Source organism: Gopherus flavomarginatus, unplaced genomic scaffold (assembly GCF_025201925.1).
Source record: "Gopherus flavomarginatus isolate rGopFla2 unplaced genomic scaffold, rGopFla2.mat.asm mat_scaffold_43_arrow_ctg1, whole genome shotgun sequence".
In the NCBI taxonomy this organism is placed as follows: Eukaryota; Metazoa; Chordata; order Testudines; family Testudinidae; genus Gopherus; species Gopherus flavomarginatus.
In genome coordinates, this window is record NW_026115085.1 from 1,720,946 (window position 1) to 1,737,358 (window position 16,413).

Consider the following 16,413-nt stretch of genomic DNA (forward strand, 5'->3'; position numbering starts at 1 on the left):
GGCGCTAATCAGCTTTGGCAAATGGATGTCACACGTTTTTCACCTTTTTCCCCGTGGAATTTTCTTCATACTACTGTCGATACCTATTCTGGTTACGTTTGGGTCACACCTCACAAAGGTGAACGTGTTCGACACGTTATTAACCATTTCGTCCGCTGTTTTTCTGTTATGGGCATCCCAGCCAAGCTGAAAACAGATAATGGGCCAGCTTACTGCTCTCAACAAATTGCTGCCTTCTGCTCCCATTGGGGCGGGCCAAGCTATCGTTGAGCGCGCAAATCGTACCCTCAAAACAGCTCTCCTCCAACAAAAAACAAAAGGGGGAATCCCGCCCACGCTGCCCGACAAGGAGGTGTGGTTAGCACATGTTCTTTATACAATCAATCATTTAAATCTTGTTTTTGATGGTGCCCATTATATCTCCCGTTTACAGAAACACTTTAGGTGCAAGGAAGAACTCCCCGCCCCCAAAGTAACGTACAGACAACTCCCTGGAACCACGTGGAGTGCCCCAGTCCCCTTGATTACCTGGGGGTGGGGGTACGCAGCCGTTAACATACCTAAGGGGCCTGTGTGGGTCCCAGCCCGTTACATCCGTCCGTGGAAAGAGGACCCCACAGGCGGCCCACAGCATGGCGTGGCACCAGGGTCTTAACAATCCCATTCCTGATTTCAATCAGTTATTAACAACAACAGTTACGCTGTCTCAAGAACGGTGCCGCAGTACTCCCAATGCACCAGTGACGTGGGTACAAGCAAAGTCCCTCCCACAGCAAGCTGAGCGTCTGCTGGAACAGCAAGAAAAGGAGAAAACCCCAGAGAATTTGTTAACTGCTTTTATTGCTTGCCTAAATGCTAATTCTTGTGTGATGTTATGTATAATGCCTTGGCCACCTCCTTGGTTGGCATACCTGGCTTAATAATTAGTAATAGTAAAAATCTTAATTGGTTAGCTTGCTCAGCGGTTAAAGCTCTTAATGCCACGTCTATTGCAGTGGCATTGCTTAATGAGGAGCAAACAGAGCTGCGTCATGGAATTTTGCAAAATAGAGCTGCCATTGATTATCTTCTTTTGCTACATGACTATGGTTGTGAAAAAATTAATGATATGTGTTGTTTTAATATTTCTGATCACTCCCATGCTATTAATAATCAAATAGCTTTAATTAAAAATCTTACTGCTCAAATTCAAATTCACAATGACCCATTCTCCTCCTGGTGGGACTGGCTATCTAGCTGGCTACCAGGATGGGGTTGGTTACATCAGGTAATAACCTATGGAGGACTTTGCCTTTTATTCCTCATACTCACCTGCTGTGGCGTTCAGTGTATTCCCTCCTTAATTTCATTGTGCACCCAAGGGTGCCCTTGGGCAAGAAAAAAACCTGCCCTTCCCTTCTAAAAAGTTAAGGGGGAGATGTAGGGATTGATCCTGGCTGGCAAACCACCAGATAATTAATCCCTGCAACCCCCCGTTACCCCCCCTGATCATAAGACCAGGCAAGTACAGCACTACATGCCTGAGTAGAATGAAAAACATAGCACGTCACGCTTGCAAGCAGCGGGTGAGAAGCAGGGAGATAAGAGAGATCCTCCGCCAGTAAGAAACAAGTAAACAAGGCTGTAATTTATGCTGACAATGTAACCAGAAAGAATAAAAGGGCTGCCACGCCGGCTGACGGGGCGCCTTCTTGAGCAAACAAGCTGTCTGTGTCTGGTTCTTTCCCGCATCGCTCCAAGGGTATTTGAGAGGCATCCGGGCCTGGGGATCTTTGGTGTGATGGTGGTGTAATGAATTGCACTCGCATGGTGTTCTTTGGACAGTTGGCCTTGATATGTCCCAGTTCATTACACTTAAAGCATCTTCCATCTGATGGGTCACTGGGCCGAGGTAAGTTACTGGAGACTGGTGAGGTGGAAGGGTAGGGTGTCTGTGGCTTTACTTGGGTGGTATGTGGGGTCTTTGGCTGTCCTCGGTTGTAGGGTTTATGGTCTGTGTGCCCCCTGGGGTAATCGTTCCCCTTGACAGTAGCTTTCTTGCTTTCTGCCAGTTCCATCCATTTGGCTCCAATCTCCCCCGCCTCAGCAAGATCTTTGGGTTTTCCATCTTGTATGTACCGTGTGATGTCTTCAGGAACACCATCCAAGAACTGCTCCATTTGTATGAGGAGGTGCAGTTCTTCCAAGGTTTGAACGTTGTTTCCTGTTATCCAGGCCTCATAGTTTTTTGCAATGTAGTAGGCGTGTTTGGGAAATGACACCTCTGGTTTCCACTTTTGGGTTCGGAAGCGCCGACGGGCATGATCTGGGGTTATCCCCATTCGGTATCTGGCCTTGGTTTGAAAAAGTTTATAGTCATTCATTTGCTGCTTAGGCATTTCAGCTGCCACCTCTGCTAAAGGTCCACTGAGCTGTGACCTCAATTCTACCATGTACTGGTCTTCGGGGATGTTGTACCCAAGACAGGCTCTTTCAAAATTTTCCAAGAAGGCCTCGGTGTTATCCCCTGCCTTGTAGGTGGGAAATTTCCTGTGCTGTGGAGCAATAATTGGCACCAGGTTGTTAGGGTTGGCTGGCACATGCAGCCCAGCTTTTGCCAAGTCCAGTTCATGTTTTCTCTGTTTTTCCTTCTCTTCATTCTCTTTTTGTTGTTTTTCCATTTCTTTTTGGTGTTTTTCCATGTCTCGGCGGTGGGCCGCCTCTTCTTCTTCTAGTTTTCTTTTGTGTGCTGCCTCTCTTTCTCTCTCTCTTATTTCCATCTCTGTTTGTTTTATTTCCAGTTGTCGCCTGTGTTCAGCTTCTTTGAATTGCTCTTCGGCCTCAATTTTTGCCTTAGAAGTCATGATTCCTGTTTTCTTGTGTTGGGGTGCCCTCCGGGGTTTATCTTCTGAACTGCAGTTTCTCTGTTGCCTCCTGAAGTCTGCCTAGCAACAGTGCCTTTAGCTAATTTTCAATGTTAAGTAAACCTGAAAAACCACTTTATTTGCATTTATATAGTGCTGGTAATGACTCTCAATGGGAGTGCTATTGTGTGACAAAAGACCCTTAACAGTCTCTTAATGGCTTCTCGCTTAACATGCAAGCCACAAACTGCCAGAGAGAGCAGAAAAAAAAATTCTCTCTGGTTCCCTTTTAAAACCAACTGTTTCTCTCTGCTAAAAAGCCCTTAGCAGAGAAGAGAAAAATATAATATTCCTACTGGCTTCTGGATTCTGTCTATATCCCACCGCTGCCACCATGTCATAACCTTAGTCCCAGATTTGGACCTTAGCGTCCAAAATATGGGGGTTAGCATGAAAACCTCCAAGCTTAGTTACCAGTTTGGACCTGGTACTTGCTGCCACCACCCAAAAAATTAGAGTGTTTTGGGGCACTCTGGTCCCCCTGAAAAACCTTCCCTGGGGACCCCAAGACCCAAATCCCTTGAGTCTCACAACAAAGGGAAATAATCCTTTTTCCCTTCCCCCCTCTCTGTTCCCAGTCCTGGAAACAAAAGTACTTTCCTATTCCCCCAGAGGGAATGCAAAATCAGGCTAGCAAATCCAACACACAGATCTCCCTTGCTTTCTTCCTCCCACCAATTCCCTGGTGAGTACAGACTCAATTTCCCTGAAATTTCCCAGTAAAGAAAACTTCAACAGGTCTTAAACGAAAGCTTTATATAAAAAAGAAAGGAAAAATACATACAAATGGTCTCTCTGTATTAAGATGACACAATACAGGGTCAATTGCTTAAAAGAATATAGAATAAACAGCCTTATTCAAAAAGAATACAAATCAAAGCACTCCAGCACTTATATTCATGCAAATATCAAAGAAAAGAAACCATATAACTTACTAGCTGATCTCTTTGTCCTTACACTTAGAAACAGAAGACTAGAAAGTAGAAACTACTTCTCCAAAGCTCAGAGAAAGCAGGCAGACAGAAAACAAAGACTCAGACACAAACTTCCCTCCACCCAGAGTTGAAAAAAATCCGGTTTCCTGATTGGTCCTCTGGTCAGGTGCTTCAGGTGAAAGAGACATTAACCCTTAGCTATCTGTTTATGACAGGCCATCAATATGTCTGCTCTTCTTTATTGGGCCCACTTGACAAGTTGTATTGTCCTTTGCTCTGGCTCCCATTCCCTCTTCAACTGTTGTAGCTGTCTGGAGGTGGGTGTCTTCCAAGCCTCACTCATTCACACCTCATTCAGTCAATAGAGCAATTGATTACAGAGTGCGGGGGAAGATCTTATTCTACTTCTAGCAAAAAGGCACATGTTTTCTTTTACTTTAACTATACTATCCTTAGGGGCTATAACATTTGATACAAAGTTTTCTACCAATTCTCTATATAGGGATCTAATACAAAGTTGTATGAAAATAGAGAGGCACAATGCCAAGTCATATGAATTACAAAATAACATCATGCCGGATGCAATGTCATAAAGATAAAGGTACTTAATACAAAATAACACAATGCAACGTTATAAAGATTTATAGAGATAGTTAATACAGAGATTTCTCTACATCACCACTTTACGAGTTGTGCAGGCCTGCTGACGGCATTCGCGGGGCTTCTTGCTCGTGTGGATTCTCTGATGCTGAATAAGGTGAGAGCTGCGATTGAAGGTTTTCCCGCACTCACTGCATTCATAGGACCCCTCCTGTGTGTGGATTCTCTGATGCCGAATAAGGTGTGAGCTGCGACTGAAAGTTTTCCCGCACTCACTGCATTCAGGAGGGAGAGGATAGCTCAGTGGTTTGAGCATTGGCCTACTAAACCCAGGGTTGTAAGTTCAATCCTTGAGGGAACCATTTGGGAATTGGTCCTGCTTTGAGCAGTGGGTTGGACTAGATGATCTTTTGAGGTCCTTTCCAACCCTTATAAGCTAGGATTCTATGATAGGATCTCTTCCCTGTGTGGATTCTCTGATGCCCAATAAGGTGCGAGCTGCGACTGAAAGTTTTCCCGCACTCATTGCATTCACAGGGCCTCTCCCCTGTGCGGATTCTCTGATGTTGAGAAAGGCCTGATCTGTAAGTGAAGTTTTTCCCACACTCAGCACATGTATTCTTTTTGCTTTTCCCTGCAGATTTCCTGCTGTATTCTGGTTTCCTTAAGGCCCTTCTGAGTTCCCTGACAGGAAATAAATTTATCCATTTTCTCCCCTGGCTGGTTTCCCTGCTCTTTTTCTGGTCTGTGCTGAACCTCACACGTCATTGCATCACCTGCTGTGATAGAGACAGAAACCTCAAACAGGGATGGAAAGGGGAAGGCCAAACCAAAACAAGTGCTGGAGAGAGGACAAATAAAAATCAGGAACTCAGCTCCCCCCAACAGGAGAGAGGAGGGGATCAATTCAGCCTTCACATCCCATCCAACTTCACAGGGGGAAGGGAGAAAGCTACTGCCCGGTGTCTGCTAGCATCTATAGGAAGCCTTGAGCTATATTTACCCTGCGGATGCGACCCCTGCTATGGACAATAATGAACTGAGAGACTTCCCAAGAGCTTTGTAGGGCATCCTAGATGTTTCCTTCAGGCACTTACAGATTCTGAGTTGGTTTAATGTTTCCTCATCTGTGCGGGGAGATCTCAGGATCTCTCTTTCCTCTGAACCGTGGAGCTCTGGGACCCATGGCTCTTCCCCTTGTTCCAGCTGGGAGATCATATCACGTTCGAAAACCAGAAACTCCGCTCAGATGAAAGAAAACAAAGGAGTTCAATTGATTTCATACATCTTGATCATCAAAAACATTCTGTTAATTTATCTTCAGTGCTTAGTGTGACCTAGTGTGCCTGGGGCAGTCCTCACTGAAAATGCCAAGGTCAGAGCAGGCTGAAAAAGGGAGAGCAGATGCTCCCCATACTGGTGGTTAACACTGAAGTTAAACTCACTGACCAGTCACAAACTGTGTTTCTGATCCCACACACTGGTTAACGAGACTCTGAAAAAAGAAATCACACGGCCCCCTTTATTGCATGACAGTTCTCTGACTCCTAATCAGCAACTAGGTCCCGTACAGTGAGAGGTTATTTCAAAACTCTGCTCACTGTGATACAGCATGGCCAGAGGGCAGCAGGAGAGTGATCCTAATTGGATCCAGGAAGTGGGTGGGTAGAAGGTTAGCCACATTACCCGGTTTGGATCTCATCCAAAATACCATGCTGCCAGCCAATCCTTTAGCAATTAAACTAAATGTTTAGAAGAAAGAACAAATGAAAGAATGAAGTTAAATTCCATCCTTCCAGACAATTCTTTAGCATCTAAACTAAAGGTTTAAAAGAAAGAAAGACAGAAAGAATTTAAATGGAAAAGCAGTCAGATACATTCCAAAATGGATATATCAGGTTCTTAGCAGTATTGGTGAGTTGCTGGCTTGAAAGTCTGTCTGGAACGCATCCACAACTTGGATGGCTCATTCAGTCCTTTGTTCCAGGGTTCAGTTTGTAGAGAAGTTGCTCCAGAGGTAGGAAGGGGGATTGAAGACAAGATGGAGATGATGCAGCTGCGCTTTATATTCCTTTTGCCATGTGGCTTGTACTTCCTGTGTCCCAAACACAAGCTTCACAGCACATGGCATGGAAAAGCTTTGGAGGTTTCATTACACAGGCAAACCCCGGCATGTCTTGCTGACTCAATAGGTGTGTCCCCTTGGTCCATAGGTTCATTGTACAGCTGATGACCCTCAATGGGCCATCAAACATGCTAGGCAATGTTGATGCCAATATGTCTGGGGGTGTCACCCAGAAAAACTGCACAAGTCTGGAAATACAGATATACCTTACATATCTGTAACTCACAATACAAAGGTGATAGAAACATAGAAACAAAATTATCATACTTGGCAAATCATAACATTTTCACTGACACTTTACATGGCATACCTAGCATGATTCTTTCCAATTTTATCAGATTATATTATTTTATTATTAATACCAAAGTGTCTCACAATTTCATGCAGTCTCACACTTGCTAAACTAGTGAATTCCCAGGACCAGTTCCCCAGGTCCTTGAAGATGCCAAACATTGTGCTTATGAGGGATTGAAATACCCACATATCTGCTGGGAACACACACACAGACACTGTGTCAATCTGTACCCCTGTGTTCACTCTTCTAGAAAATTATGATCAATTTTGTACCCAGTATGGCTTGTGAGGTATCATTAGAAAACACATAACCTACTGAATATTATCCTCCTGTTAAAATGTGTAGTAACACTGTATGTAAAATTGTGAGATTTTACAGTATGATATTAAGAAAAAGTTACAGCTCTGGGGAACACCCACAGACCAGTTCCTCAGAGACAGCAAGGCAAACAGCTGGTCAAACAGCCATTCTCCTGCAGCGGGAAGGTGTGAAGACATTAAGGGCTGGTCTACACTACGGGGGGAAATCGATCTTAGATACGCAAATTCAGCTACGTGAATAATGTAACTGAAGTCGAATATCTAAGATCGTATTACTCACCCATCCTCACCGCGCGGGATCGATGTCCGCGGCTCCCCCTGTCAAATCAGCAACTCCGTTGGGGTTGGTGTTGTTCCGGAATCGATATAAACGCGCTCGGGGATCGATATATGGCGTCTAGATGAGACGCCATATATCGATCCCCGAGCAATCGATTTTAACCCGCCGATACGGTGGGTAGTCTAGATGTAGCCTTACATTCCATCACAGGGACCTATTGAGGCTGTTGTGGAAAACGACCACAGGATTAATATTTGAATCAGCTCAGCCTGAGGCTCTTTTCTTGGTTACAAGCACGCAGGGGGCGACAGCTATTGGAATACTGTTCCTGAGCTAAAAATCACACAAGCCTTTTACAGCTTAAAACCACAAACAATGACACATACGTTGCATGTTAATTTCCTTATTTGGAATATATTGCAAAATATGATGCAGGTCAAAAGCAAGCTGAACAATCAGTTTTCCATATTTGGCCTTTCCTGTTATTTTTATTACACCTGGTGATATGGGAGCAAGACTCTCCATGTCTCAAGAAATGTCACTACCAACCTAGGCCATTTTCACATGCTGGGGTGCAATCCAGATCGGCGAGGAGTTGTGTCATCTGTAATCCTGGGTGAGATTCAGTGTTCTGCTGCTGGAGCTTCCCTGTCTGGATACTCCCAGCCAGCGTTCAAGGATGCACTGAGTGTCTGTATGATAAGTAACCCTGGACTGGCAGCTCTGACTCCAGCCGCCTGCTTGTTACACCCCAAGCACATTCTGGTTTGGGTAGAGAAGGCTCAGGGTTTGAGAGAAGGCTGGGGGTAGGAAGCTTCTGTTCATTATGCTGGACCTAACCCCAGTTTTACTTGAGTAAAGAGGAGATATTTGACATTGTGTGATGCTGCTCCTGTGCTCTGTTCCCAAAGTGTTCTGCAGCAGAGGAGGGTCTCTGGTAGTATGTATGTTACTGGCCTATTGGGGTGATTCTGAAACAGGACAGGGTACAGATGGCATTGTGGGGGTGGCATGAACCTTCACTCTTCATTTCCCCTTCCAAGAACAGAAGGGACAGGAATCCTTACCCAGCAAGACCATCGTCTCATAGTTCCCCTGCATGACATCTCTGTAGAGGGCTCTCTGAGTGGGGTCCAGCAGAGTCCCCTCTTCCCTGGAGAAATACACAGCCACCTCCTCGAAGGTCACCGGCCCCTGAAAGAGCAGGAGTCCAATACTCAGTACCTGCTGACCCACTCACAACCCCACTATTCAAGGAACAGCAGCACCAGGGAAATGGAAGCTCCGGGAGGCACATGCTAACAGAGTCCCACCCCACCTTGCTTACAGCAGCCAGGAGGCATCAGAGGGTAGAAAGAGAGAACCTTTGTGTCTCCCATCTGACAGACAGAAGCAGGGTCTTCACATTTATCACATAGCTACTAGCCAGAGCTTAATATAGGAGATGGGGCTGTCTCTGGACCCTGATAGTGGCTCCCTGGTAGGAATCCAGGCACTCTCCAAATAAAATATATGGAAGAAAGGGGAAGTCAATCATAAAGAATAGAAGTTAGAAGGTCAGAATTGTAGTGCCCATTAACAAAGGTTTAGAGAAAATAGAGCCTATCAAACTAACGGGATATACTTATTGGATGAGATCAAAAGTTTGGTCGCAGCTAATAGTATTGGTGTAATATACCTAAACTTCCGTAAGGGACATGACTTGATTAGCACAATATTTTTACTAAAAAAAACTAGAATGATACAAAATAAACACGGCATACATTAAATAGATTCAAAACTCTGATAGTAAATGGGGAACCATGATCGAGTGGATTTCTTTCTAGCAGGTTCCTGCAGGGATTGGTTCTTGGCCCTGTGCTATTTAACATTCTTATCCATGACTTAGAAGAGAGTACAAAATCATCACTGATAAAGTTTACAGTTGCCACAAAGATTGGGGTTGGTGGTAATTAATGAAATGTCAGTAGATTCAGGCTCCATCGCTGAGAGTCTGGGAAGTTGTCCCAGCCCTGGCTGGAGGGTTATTTCCTGTTCCACAAAGAGGGGAAGTTCCATTCCCAACTCCTGTGCCTTGAAATTAGGACCTATCTGACACTACACCCCCATATTCATCATAGTGGTATGATTATAATATGGTTAGGACATAATTATGATCTATTTTGTAGAAGATGCATCATGTGTGGTGTCACTGGAAAAGTTCTGATTTGCTGAATATGATTATCCTATTTGTGTGCACATATCATGTTCGTATCTGAAGTTATGGATATTGACTCTGTATCTGTATTTCAAATGTGCTTACTCTGGGTAACACCCACAATGAGCCTTTCAGGTACAACAATGAAGAAGCCAGACAGTGCTGATGGCTCAACAAAGACAATGGACTGTGGAAGAGCTTAGCCTTCCTGTGAATGTTTCAGCCAGCCTATGAGTCATGGCTACTATGACTCAGCAGGGCCTGTGACCAGACCACATGACACTAAACTCCATTTTAGTACCTGTATTTTTCCACAAACTGGACTAGGAACTGAGTTTGGAACAAAAGGCTCCCACCATATGGAAAAGCTACATAAGGTGGGGTGTGACATCATCTCTTGGCCTCATTCTCCACACAAGAGAACTTCTGGAAACACCTGAGAAACAAAAACGGATGTGGGGGAAGTGCTGCTCCCAGGATCAAGAGATTTCTAGCTTGTGTATGGAAACTTGGGGGACTGCTTGTACCATCAGTCAGGGTGAGAAATTGCTAATTCAAATTCTATCCATCTAGCATGTTAGATTTAGTCTGAGTTTTGGTTATTTGCTAAATAATCTGCTTTGATCTGTTTGTTATCACTTATAATCACTTAATCTATCTTTCTGCAGTTAATAAACTTGTTTGATGCTTTATCTTAACCAGCGTATTTTGAGTGAAGTGTCTGGGGAAAATCTCAGCTTGTTGTGCACATCTGTCCCATATCGAGGGGAAGGGGAACTACATTAATGAGCTTGTATTATAGAGATCCCTGTGCACTATAAGATGGTATCATTCTGGATTTATACTACAGCAAGTGTGCAAGGTTGGGGAGTGGGAAATTGGCTCTTGTCTTCTATCTGTCCTTGAGTGGCTTAGGTAACACACTCAGGTAGCTTAGTTGGCTGCATGGCGCCACCTGCTGTTGTGTTGGGTGATAACAGGCCCTGGAGAGGCTGGCGAAATCTCCAGCAAAGCAGTGTGAGAAGGGCCAGCCCAGCGTGAGGGTTAGAGGACACAGCAGTTCCCAGAAGCTCCACAAACTGCCTCCTGGGGGTGACAACCCATCACGCCCTACACTACACAAGTCTCAGCAGGTTTGTCACATGCTGTCCCCTCCCTTTCTCCACCCGAGATATTTCCTGCTTCCCACCACCTCTAGCAATTCCCACCCTCTTATGCATTTACTGCTCCTCAACCTCCAAGCAAAGCCCGCCACCCTGATAATCTCTTACCTGAGCCAGCTCCATTGCAGCCATTTCCTTGCCCCTGGGAGGACGAGATGATCTGCAGCGAAACATGGATGTTATTCTCTGGCCTGCCGGGGTGAAAAGGGCAAGGTGTGAGAATTCAGACTAGGCTTTTGTCCATTCCCCAAGCCGATTCCCCCCAGCTTTTCCCCTGCTAATGCACATTCTAGGTTCTAGCACACTGTGAAGCACAGAGTGACCTTATTCCAGTACAGGCCTAGCCCCCTCCCACCAGGGTGTAACCCTCTGTCACATGGGGAAACCCTCCCAGTAACAGTCTCTCTCTTACACGTATCAAGTTTGCGGACAACACCAAGCTGGGAGGGGTTGTAAGTGCTTTGGAGGATTGGATTAAAATTCAAAATGATCTGGACAAACGGGAGAAATGATCTGAAGTAAATAGGATCAAATTCAGTAGAGACAAGTGCAAAGTACTCCACGTTGGAAGGAACAATCGGAGGCCAGAGAAGAGCAGAAACAAAGGAGTCACTTTGGGGGATTCTCCCTGTCATCGTCCCCAAGGCAGCTGTCTCAGGTTTACAAAGGTGTTTCATGTTCCAGCCTTTGTACAGTCTCTCCTGGGAGTGCCCCTTTCATGGACTGGGCCTAGTTTTAGTTTTTGGTAGTTAACAAGCTTGGTTTATTGTTCATCTAACCAGTATGTGTGGATTGAAGTGTGTTGGAAACTCTGTTTGGGATAACAAGCTGGTGCATGTCATTTTCTGCTGATGAAATGACAGACTTCATATGAGCTTGGGTCGTTCAGTAGCGTGCTGGACAGTGCAAGATGCACATTTCTGGGGGAAAGTTGGGCACTTGAGAATTTGCTGGTTTTCTCCTGAGGTGTAATTCATGAGTGGCTGTCTAGCAGCACTCAATACTGTGTAGCTGGGAGTGAGTTACATGCTGGAGACTGTGTGTTAATTGGCCAAGAGGGGCTGTTCTCGCGGGAAAACAGTGGAAAAGGCACCCCATGCTGGAGGACTGAGGTACAGCTATTTAACAGTCCAGATTGTACTCTGGGTAACATCACAGACACTCATTATGACAGAGCCTCTTACAACACAGAGAAAGTAAATCCATGTCCCAGAAATCGAAGACTCCAGACAGAGGGCAAGTGTCCCTGGCACTGCTTCTTGCTGACAGAGAGGTTCAGAGACAGTGTGAGATCCTGGGGAAGCTGGGAACAGGAAGCATGGGCTGGCGGGGTTCGGTGGAGAAAGGGAACAGGAAGGGCAGGGATATTACTGAATCCAGGATCTCAGCAGTACTAGATGACAGGATAGCACATAGTGCAGCCCATTGGAAAACACAATCCCAACTATACATACAAAATGATGGGGTCTAAATTAGTTGTTTCCACTCAAGAGAGTGATCTTGGAGTCACTGTGGATAGTTCTCTGAAAACATCCACTCAATGTGCAGCAGCAGCGAAAAAAAGTGAACAATGTAGGAAATAATTAAGAAAGTGATAGATATGACAGAATATCTCATAGATCATATTTGTAAAAACAGCAAATAAATCCATGATACACCCACATCTTGAATACTGCATGCACATGTCACCCCGTCTCAAAAATAGAAATATTGGAATTGGAAAAGGTTCAGAAAAGGGCAAGAAAAATGATTAGGGGTATGGGACAGTTATGCCAGACCTAACCCCCAGTTTCACTTGAGCAAACAGGAGATATTTGACACTGTGCAATACGGCTCCTGTGCTCTGTTCCCAAAGTGTTCTGCAGCAGAGGAGGGTCTCTGGTATTATGTGTGTCACTGGCCTATTGGGGTGATGCTGAAACAGGACAGGGTACAGATGGCATTGTGGGGGTGGCGTGAACCTTCACTCTTCATTTCCCCTTCCAAGAACAGAAGGGACAGGAACCCTTACCCAGCGAGGTCACAGTCTCATAGTTCTCCTGCATGACATCCCAGTAGAGGGCTCTCTGAGTGGGGTCCAGCAGAGCCCACTCTTCCCTGGTGAAATACATAGCCATCTCCTTGAAGGTCACCAGCCCCTGAAAGAGTAAGAGTCCAACACTAAGGACTTGCTGCCCCACTATTTGTGGCAGAGAAGAGTGAATCAAATGGAAGCTCTGGGTGGATCATAGTCAGGAGAGTCCCACCTCGACCTGGCTCAGAGTATCCAGCAAATGCCAGGGTGAGGGGATGAAGAGAGAGCCCCTTATCTCTCCCAGCATATCCATCACCCCCCTACTAGCCACTGACTGATACAGGAGATGGAGCCCCTAGCAGGGTCCAGGGAGAGCTCGCTGGTAGGATGCCCAACACCCTCCTCATTGTGAGGAGTGGGATATGAAGGGAGAGGCAGCTCCAATAAGCCTGACTCATGGGTGTCCCCTTTATATCTCACAGCAGCTGATGGTTAATGAGGTCAGGCTCCAGCACTAGGAGTCTGGTCAGTTTGACTAGCTCCATGTAGGTGGGTTATTTTCTCTCTTCACAAATTAGGGCATTTCCACCTCCAAACCTCCTGGGTCTGTTCCTAGAATCTAGGCCACTTAGTAAATAACTCCCAGCAGGTCTGCCACACCCTGGCCTCCTCCTTTCCCCACGCTGTGAATTTCCTGCCCCGCTCCAACCTCCAAACCAGACTCTGCAAACCTTCCCACCTCTGGTGTATTTGCTCTCCCTTTCCTCCAGCAGGAACCCACCAGCAACCCCCCGATAATCTCTACCTGGACTGACTCCACTGCAGCCATTTCTCTTCCCTGTCCCACGCCAGGCTGGGATGAGCTGGAGCAAAACATTCTGCAGCCTGTCTGGGGGAGAAGGGCAGTTGTGGGCGTTTCAGAACCGGTTTTAGTTAATTTCACATCACAATTCCCCCAGGCCCTTTCCCTGCAGACAGACACCCTAGATTCTGTCATGCTGGGAAATGCTCAATCTGTTTATTACAATTTAGACCTGGCCCCTCCTGCCAGGCTAAGTCCACAGACACATTTTTAACCTCCCTTCTCTCTCCCCTCACCCCTTCTCTGAACACAAGGCTAGAAAAGAGCAGAACCAAAGGAGTCACTGTGGGGGATTCCCTCAGACACTGACCCCACGGCAGCCACACCCCAGCAGGGGGAATATGGAGTCAGGAACTGGCTTTTGCTCTGTCTGATCCTTGTTTTGTTCACTGGAAAGTGGTTCTGCCCCAGGATGCAGCAATACATGTGTCTGGGTGGACTAGAGAGCTGGAAATCTCTCCCCCACATTCATTTCTCCCACTGCCCCTTTCAGTCTCTCCTTCCCCTGTCCTCTCTCCCTGCCCCTCTGGCTGGGACAGTCCTATTCCTGGGGGCTTTGCTCTCCCATGGCTGGATTTCCTCCTGGCCACCGCTAATGGGAGGAGAAATGAGGTGGTGGTGTTTGTGCAGAGTCACTTTCTTGCCAGACCCTAGGACATTCCCTGAGGTCTTTCAGTTACCTGGAGACTCTGGCTCAGAATTTAGTAGTAACAGGGCCCAGGACTGCCCTAGGGGGCTAGGACCAGCTGCAGAAAGTCATCCCCTGGGCCGGGCAGAGAAGAAGCTTTAATTAAGGTCACTTCCCAGCATAGAGCCCCACTGGGGGAGCAGCAGCTGCCAAGCCTGGTCTCCCAGATCACAATGGAGGCTGCAGCATCTGACCCAGGAAGCTGAACCCCAATATCCTGAGCAGAGAGGGACGGAGTGTATGAGCAGCTTCCCTCCTTTAGCTCTCTGGGGAGAGCAGCTAATGGGAGCCCCTCCTCACAGGGAGAATGGCTGATCTCATTTGACCCACTGTCCATCTGGAATCACTCCTTGTCTTTCCATACAGTGACTCTGGATTAACAACGGTCTCAATGACACCGGATTTCAGAAAGAATGAGTTCAGAACGCTGTGGAAAAGACCATCGTGTGGCAGTGCTGACTCCCTTCCCACCTCCCTCACCCCCGCAGATCTAGGACAAGGACTGGGGGCAAAAATTTTCCAAACAGAACCGAAAGTTCCTGCAGTTTTCAAAAGAGGAGAAAAGTAAATTCTGTGAATTCACACTAACAGTGTTTGCTAAGTGGACAGAAAGTTATCACAGTGACAGGGCACGTGACTGGGGAATGGACTTGGTGACCTGGTGACTAGGAGCCAGGACTCTGGTACAAGTTGACCAGAGAGAAGGATCATGGTTAGCAGCAGCCCCCAGACACCCCCTAGTACCCAGAGCCCAGACCCCCCAGCCAGGGGCCCCAGACACCCCCCAGCCAGGATCCCATCAGATATTCCCTGGGACGCAGCCCCCAGAGTCCCTGGCCAGGGACCCCAGATACCCCTCAAAGCCCCACCGGCCAGAGAACCCCCACCACACCATGATTGACAGGTTGGGAATCCCAAAGGGTTCCCCCCACCAAGAGCCCCCAGCAGCCAGGGACCCCCTCAAGGGACCCACCCCCACACTGGGAACTCAGTCCCTCACTGCCTGCCTAGGAACTTCCCCACCCTCCAGAACGATCTACCCTGACATTTGCCTGGGACCCCCTCCTCTGCCCAGTGTGACCCCCTGATGCTTTACAGTGCGACCCATCACTCTGCTTCCCTGGCATGCCCTCACCTAGTGCCAGGGATCCCCTCCCCCAGCTCTGTGCACTGGGCATGGCAACAAAACCAGGAACCAGCGGGGGAAGCACAGACAGAGCCCCTGGCACAGAACCAGGCTCCCTCTAACCCTCTGTCCCGCCTCCCCAAGAGACACCCACCCCCACTGTTCTGCAGCCACCAGGCCCCCAGCGATACCCACCTCCAGGACCCATAGCCTCAGGGATGGGCACATCAGAACCACCACCCCCGAAAACCCCAAACCTTCACAACCCACCAACCTGACTAGGGTACCCCCTGCCCAGCCACCCAGAGGCCTCCCCCTACCACAATGCCCCTTCAGCTGCAATCTCCCCACACAGACACCTTCCCTGCCCCTGCAAGTGTTACCTCACAGAGTGTGAGAAGTGGCTAGAAAGTTAACACCACCTCCTGCTGGCCAGTCACACAGGCAGAGGGAGCCTGGGGAGTGCTTCTTTAACAGGAGAATGGAAGGCCTGGAGGGCAAGAAAGATCCACGGGCTGTCACTAGCAAATAATGGCCACCATGGATCCACCCCAGAGGCGGCTGCATCTTAGCACATTGGGAAACAACCCATCATATTCAATTAGAAATAAAACAACTAGAGAGAAGTGGGGCAAATGTTTGGGGTATTTTATATCAATCTTTGAGACACGCAGAGAGAACCCTGTCACAAACGACATTTGATAACATGAGAGAAAACCACCAAGATCGGAGGGGATTTGATGTTGCTATTAAATAACTAGTGGAAAAGGGGGACTGTTGGACTGGATTTTATATGACTGTCCAATACATAAACAGAATGTGATGGTCCCCCCCGGCCACGGGGCAACCATTCACGTGAGCAGCTCAGAGCCCTTTGAGGAGCTGATTTAAGGGCGGGGGGGGAG

At 47.1% G+C, this 16,413-nt stretch overlaps 1 protein-coding gene across 1 annotated transcript in view; it reads right to left on the reverse strand.

Annotated features, from left to right (window-relative positions):
• The window catches only part of LOC127042428 (zinc finger protein 75A-like), a 195,743-nt gene extending 182,910 nt beyond the window's left edge, over positions 1-12,833 (reverse strand). Inside the window, exons 1-3 of the mRNA XM_050935883.1 lie at positions 12,830-12,833; positions 10,927-11,009; positions 8,526-8,652 (exon numbers count right to left, since the gene is read on the reverse strand). Of these exons, the coding sequence (XP_050791840.1) occupies positions 8,526-8,652; positions 10,927-10,992 (193 nt within the window). The 5' untranslated portion in view covers positions 10,993-11,009; positions 12,830-12,833. The remainder of the gene's footprint in view (positions 1-8,525; positions 8,653-10,926; positions 11,010-12,829) is intronic.
• Positions 12,834-16,413: the final 3,580 nt, after the last annotated feature.